We start from the raw sequence: 7,144 nt of genomic DNA on the forward strand, positions 1-7,144 counted from the left end.
AGCTGGATGTAAGACCACAGCTTACTATATGATTGAGCTAGATTTGAGAACATAGCCTACTATACGATTTGAGCCTTCTGTGAATGTAGTGTTTCTTTTTGATAAAAGTTAATGTTTTAAAACAACACAGGTAAATGTTTCTTTAAGTTACGTGCCTGTTAATTATTTGCAAACATGTCCGTAGCTCCCATAAAGTTTGCACAATTTGTTCTGGTAGTTAGTCCGGAGCAACAGAAAAATCTTCCACATTTTAAGTGATTATTCAAACATTGAGATTTCAGAGATTTGTTTGTCTTTCGATTAAAAAATGCATACATGCCGATCACACGCTTAAAATAATATTCAGATGAAAGTTTAGGAAAATGCGGAATTATGTCAAAATTGTTAAATTAAAATAATTCTAAAAACCTTCGAAATATTGCTGTAGAATTAAAGACACTAACGAGACACCTATCTTGAATTAGAGATACTAACAAGACACCTATTTTGAATTAATGATATTAACAAGACACATATCTAGCGTAGGGCAACGATTCGATTTCTATGTTATGGTATACATTTTCGATTTTTAAACTATGATCTAAATCCCATATTGTTGACTTTCGTTATGACCTACATATCACATTGTTGTCTTTCGTTATAAACTAAATTTCACATTGTTCACCTTGTTATTATCTAAGTCTCATATTGTTGACTTTCATTCTCATCTAAATCTTATATTGTTGGCTTTTGTTATGACCTACATCTCACATTGTTATATTTCGTTATGAGCTAAATCTCATATTGTTGACTTGCGTTATGATCTAAATCTCATATTGTTGTCTTTCGTTATGAACTAAATTTCATATTGTTGACCGTCGTTTTCATTTAATTCTTATATTGTTGACTTTCGTTATGAAATAAATCGCATTATGTTGACTTTTTTTTATCTGTGGTTAAATGTTTGAAAGCAGTATTTAAAAATTATTGTCAATTAATTACGGTTTTACATCTTTTGAGAAATAAATCGCTATTTCGAAAATTAACAAAATATATTTGATTTGTCTTTGTTTGTAAAACAAAGCCACATTGAGCTACATGCTATGTCCACTGCATGGAATAGAACTCTAGATTTTAGCATTGTAAGTCTGTCAACTTACCATTGTCCATTGGGGGACTTGATTTGTCACTATTCAAAGATAACAAAAGAAGTAAACATTGTCTATTGAAGGAACTTTATAACATAATTATAGATTAAAGTAGTGCGTAGGAATTGTTTTAATGCCACGAAAACTTATCAGCGGTCTTCAGGCTAACCCCAAAAAATTAAGCAAAATAAAAAATCTGCAATGAATACCCTTGAATATTTGATGTTTAGTTATTTTGTAGGCTAATATACATATTTTTGATACTTAGTTATTCTGTAGGCTAATATACATATATTTTGATATTTAGTTATTTTGTAGGCTAATATACATATTTTTGATATTTAGTTATTTTGTAGGCTAATATACATATTTCTGATATTTAGTTATTTTGTAGGCTAATATACATATTTTGATACTTAGTTATTCTGTAGGCTAGTATACATATATTTTGATATTTAGTTATTTTGTAGGCTAATATACATATATTTTAAATAATTTTGACTTCCATCTTGGTTTTGGTTAGAAATAATGACTACAACCATAGTATAAGTTTCTCGGTAGTGTGGGAAATGATTGGAATAATATTAAAATACAAATTATGCAAGAGCTTGATTATTGGTTCAGGTAGTTAGTTCAGCGCTATAAGTTTTAAGTTGTCACAGACATCCAAAGTACAGTACGTAAGAGCAAATTAACAAGTAAGTGGGATTTCTATTGAGACGTGTTTAGGCTATAGTTAATTGTAGTTGTAACTTGTATCGAATAATCCAAAAGAACCTGCCCTATACTTGAAACTATTACAAAACTTCTAATGACGTTTTCCACTTGTGCTTACTTCTTTCAAATCAGTACAACTTCACTACCACGTCCTGTCCACGCTAGTCACACATTCCTACAAGTTTAATAACTTACTGACCAATATCAGTTTAAAGTAACATGTGTAATGATATAATTATACATAAAGTTAAAAACTTATGTTTTGCTATAAACAAACGACATATTAAAATGGGTGTAGTTCTTGTAGTAAACAACTGTTAAGTCTGTTTGCTGTATAGAATGAATTATGAAGTAACAATTTGAACGTTAATAATCCTGTGACAACACTGGTTGACTTAATGTAGAAGCCATAAAGAAAATTTATTCCATTTATTTATTTTTTACAAAGAAAGCCTAGTTTTACACAAATCGTGAAAAGTATTTTAATTTGTAGGAAAATATTTCATTTGTATCTCCTTTCAGGAAAAACGAACGCTCGAGGAGAACACTGCGCATGATCGACAGAGCTGTTAACTATTACGTCATTATAGTTCCAAACAGGACATCGTGATTTTAGGTACTGGATATGAGTCGGATTGAGAGACAGATTTCCCGGCACAGAGGGATGCTATCACAGCTATTATGTACCCTGCATTTTAACAGCAAAACACAAAATTAACTGTTAACTATTTAAGATTTATGTAACCAGTATAATGTTTCAAAACTACGGAAATTTTACTTCAAATTACAGAAGGGACGTAAAGTAGAATTAAATATGGTATATATAGAAAATGATAAATATTCAAGATTTTTATATTTTACACTTTAATAATCACGGAGGAGGGTTGTGGTAATTATTCTATATTTTATCAATCACAAGGGTTAATATTTTACACTTTAATAATCACGGAGGAGGGTTGTGGTAATTATTCTATATTTTATCAATCACAAGGGTTAATATTTTACACTAATAATCATGGGGGAGGGTTGTGGTAATTATTCTATATTTGATCAATCACAAGGGTTAATATTTTACACTAATAATCACGGAGGAGGGTTGTGGTAATTCTATATTCTATCAATCGCAAGGGTTAATATTTTACACTAATAATCACGGAGGAGGGTTGTGGTAATTATTCTATATTCTAGCAATCACAAGGGTTAATATTTTACACTAATAATCACGGGGGAGGGTTGTGGTAATTATTCTATATTTTATCAATCACAAGGATTAATATTTTACACTAATAATCACGGGGGAGGGTTGTGGTAATTATTCTATATTTTATCAATCACAAGGGTTAATATTTTATACTTTAATAATCACGGAGAAGGGTTGTGGTAAGTCTGTGTTCTATCAATCACAGGGGTTAATATTTTACGCTTTAATAATCACGGGGGAGTGGTGGCGTAAATATAGTAGAATTTCATAATTATAGTTTAAATATTCTATTCATTAACCATATGGGTAAAATATGTACTAATCACGAATGTAAGTAAAACAGCTAAAACACTTACATATTACATTTATAAGTGAGAAAAATTGAAAATGATTCAAAAGAACTCTATTTTAAAACAGTACACATAGAGTGTACTCATCGCTCTAAATATGAAATTAAACGACATGCTATAACGTGAAAGATAAACCTACGAATAACATACCAGTGATTATATGTCAACACAAATACAAGAAGATAGTATACCAGTAATACATTTAATATGGAACTGGTGGCACAATTTGCTTACGAAGTAAATGATACCTATTAAAAATTCTACATTGTAATTTTCTGTATATATCTGTCTATAGTTGAGTATATATATATAACTCACAGTGTTACATCAAAAGTATGGTACTTGTTATAAAGATAGTGATCTTAATGTGTAAACATTATACCTAGACAGCGTTATAACTTCCCTCAAAAGCAAACTTCTTGTCTGATATATTTACCACAGTCATAACTCTGATAAAGTTTATAAAACATAGTTGTGGACTTTCGGAGATTTACAATATGGAAAAAAAAAACACCAAGAGACTTTCGGAGATTTACAATATGGAGAAAAAAACAACAAGAGACTCTTGGAGGTTTACCAGATGAAAACAATAAATACACCAAATGACTCTGGGAGGTTTTCAAGGTGTAAAAAAAAAAAAGGCCAAGAGATCCTTGAAGGTTTACAAGATGGAAGAAAGACCAAATAACTCTGGGAGGTTTTCAAGGTGTAAAAAAAAAAAAGGCCAAGAGATCCTTGAAGGTTTACAAGATGGAAGAAAGACCAAATGACTCTGGGAGGTTTTCAAGGTGTAAAAAAAAAGGCCAAGAGATCCTTGAAGGTTTACAAGATGGAAGAAAGACCAAATGACTCTGGGAGGTTTTCAAGGTGTAAAAAAAAAAAAAGACCAAGCGATCCTTGGAGGTTTACAAGATGGAAGAAAGACCAAATGACTCTGGAAAGTTTACAAGATGAATAGAAAGACCAAATGACTCTGGGAGGTTTTCAAGGTGTAAAAAAAAAAAAGAAAAAAAAAGACCAAGCGATCCTTGGAGGTTTACAAGATGGAAGAAAGACCAAATGACTGGAAAGTTTACAAGATGAATAGAAAGACCAAATGACTCTGGGAGGTTTTCAAGGTGTAAAAAAAAAAAAAGACCAAGCGATCCTTGGAGGTTTACAAGATGGAAGAAAGACCAAATGACTCTGGAAAGTTTACAAGATGTAAAAAAAAACAACAACATGAAACTTTGAAAAGTTTACAAGATGGAAAAAAACAACACACCAAGTGACTCTGAAAGGTTTACAAGAAGCAAGGATAGGTATGTTTGCAAGATAGAAGACAAAGTTAACAAATCATATAATGTTTCCAGTGTACAATGGTACATATCAAAACGTTTATAAGGGAGATATAGATAACATTCACATTTCACTGTTAGTTATCACAGTATTTCGAATAATTAATCGAACGTTGAAGTTTACTTGTTACAAGGGCATCTCAGGTGGGATCGAAAGGAGAGTTGAAATTAAACTAGAAATATAACAGTTTTTATGGTAAAAGCAGAATTCCATAGAGATAAGTCTAAGATCATACCAGTTATTAAGGCTTAATTAAATAAAAAGTATATTAAGAATTGTGATGAGTATGTCTTAATTTATACATGGAGATAAAAGTTAGAAACTATAGCAGCTGCTATTAAATAGTTTATAATTTACAAATCTAAATAATCTGTACCGATATAAAAGATATTAACAACTGTATTGTTATTTAGGACAACAAGGTCCAGCGACCAGTGGGTGTGTAGTAAGAATATACTTTAGTATTGCTAATGAAGTATGTTTTGGAAGAGTTTATAGTGGTCCACCACAGATGGAAACTCAGTTTTTATGAGTTGAAACTTGTGGCACGTGGAAGTTTTGTTGGCACTTGGTAATCAGCCGTCTGTATTAAAACCACCAATAAGGTGCTGCTACGTTGTGTAGCTTTAAAAACTGGTAACTTTGATACTGGGCAGAAGAGGGTGATCTGCTCCATTGTCAACAAGCTCCTCGGATTCGTGGAAATCACTTTCTTGAAAAGTAAATATATTCAGGTTGTTGTTGTTGTTCACGCCCCGGCTGTTCTCTGCAACTATGCTAAGCCTCGCCCGTCTGGCAAGTGTATTAGGGCTGGTTTCTCTCGACGGACCCGCAGAGATGGATACACAGTTAGGGAACCCCAGTGTGGTGGTTTGGTGACCCACAGGGAGGCTAGAATAGAAATTTGTAAACGTTATATAAAACACATTTAGGATACATAAACATAAACCTATTTAATTCTATATATTTAAAACACTGGTTACACAGCATGGATAACACATAGATCAGCTTTGTGGTCTATAAAACACATAGAACAGCACTTGTGGTTCATAAAACACATAAAACAGCACTTGTGGTCTATAAAACACATAGAACAGCACTTGTGGTCTATAAAACACATAGAACAGCACTTGTGGTCCATAAGACACATAAAACATCACTTGTGGTCCATAAGACACATAGAACAGTACTTGTGGTCCATAAAACACATAGAACAGCACTTGTAGTCCATAAGACACATAAAACAGCACTTGTGGTCCATAAGACACATAGAACAGCACTTGTGGTCCATAAGACACATAAAACAGCACTTGTGGTCCATAAGACACATGGAACAACACTTGTGGTCCATAAGACACATAAAACAGCACTTGTGGTCTATAAAACACATAGAACAGCACTTGTGGTCCATAAGACACATAAAACAGCACTTGTGGTCCATAAGACACATAGAACAGCACTTGTGGTTCATAAAACACATAGAACAATATTTGGGATTCACAGAATACATAAAACAGCACTTGTGGTCCATAAGACACATAGAACAGCACTTGTGGTTCATAAAACACATAGAACAATATTTGGGATTCACAGAATACATAAAACAGCACTTGGGATCCACAAAGCACATAGAACAGTACTTGGGATCCACAAAGCACATAGAACAGTACTTGGGATCCATAAAATACCCAGAACAGTACTTGTGATCTATAAGATGCATAGAACAATACTTGTGGTCTATAAGATGCATAGAACAACACTTCGAGTTCATAAAACACATAGAACAGTACTTGTGGTCCACAAAACAAAGAACAGCACTTTGAGTCCATAATAACTGATAGAACAGCACTTTGGGTCCATAACAACTGATAGAACAACACTTTGGGTCCATAATAACTGATAGAACAACAGTTGGGGTCCATAAAACACATAGAACAGCACTTGTGTTCCATAAGACACTTAAAACAGCACTTGTGACCCATATTAGCACATAGAACAGTACTTGTGGTTCATAAAACACATAGAAAAGCACTGGGGGGGGGGTCTATGATAGCATATAGAAAAATTAATTTTCCAGAGAAACGCTAACACTGAACAAATGCTTCCAACATTAGATGCAGATTTCTCAGACTTTGACAACTAAAGGCGTATGTAGACAGAAACCATAGTTGTATTGTTCTCTTGTTTCTGAACCTTGAACATCTGATATCAGGGGAAAAATAATACAGAAATATGTATTCTGTATTGTTCTCTTGTTTCTGAACCTTGAACATCTGATATCAGGGGAAAAATAATACAGAAATATGTATTCTGTATTGTTCTCTTGTTTCTGAACCTTGAACATCTGATATCAGGGGAAAAATAATACAGAAATATGTATTCTGTATTGTTCTCCTGTTTCTGAACCTTGA

The 7,144-nt window shown here is 32.8% G+C and overlaps 1 protein-coding gene and 2 long non-coding RNA genes across 3 annotated transcripts; 1 reads left to right on the forward strand and 2 right to left on the reverse strand.

Annotated features, from left to right (window-relative positions):
• Nucleotides 1-2,243: 2,243 nt before the first annotated feature.
• Nucleotides 2,244-5,645, reverse strand: LOC111083980. The gene is made up of 2 exons (XR_002609338.1): nt 5,110-5,645; nt 2,244-2,532 (listed from the first exon to the last, which is right to left on the reverse strand). It is a non-coding gene; the product is annotated as an uncharacterized LOC111083980 (long non-coding RNA).
• On the forward strand, nt 3,846-4,151 carry LOC111083981. The gene is made up of 2 exons (XR_002609339.1): nt 3,846-4,010; nt 4,093-4,151. It is a non-coding gene; the product is annotated as an uncharacterized LOC111083981 (long non-coding RNA).
• Nucleotides 5,646-5,737: 92 nt separating the features above from the next.
• Nucleotides 5,738-6,715, reverse strand: LOC106477022 (adhesive plaque matrix protein-like). The gene has a single exon (XM_013937629.1). It carries the CDS (start codon nt 6,713-6,715, stop codon nt 5,738-5,740), a length of 978 nt encoding a protein of 325 aa, XP_013793083.1.
• Nucleotides 6,716-7,144: the final 429 nt, after the last annotated feature.

This window comes from Limulus polyphemus, unplaced genomic scaffold, assembly GCF_000517525.1.
Source record: "Limulus polyphemus unplaced genomic scaffold, Limulus_polyphemus-2.1.2 Scaffold12566, whole genome shotgun sequence".
Lineage (NCBI taxonomy): Eukaryota > Metazoa > Arthropoda > Merostomata > Xiphosura > Limulidae > Limulus > Limulus polyphemus.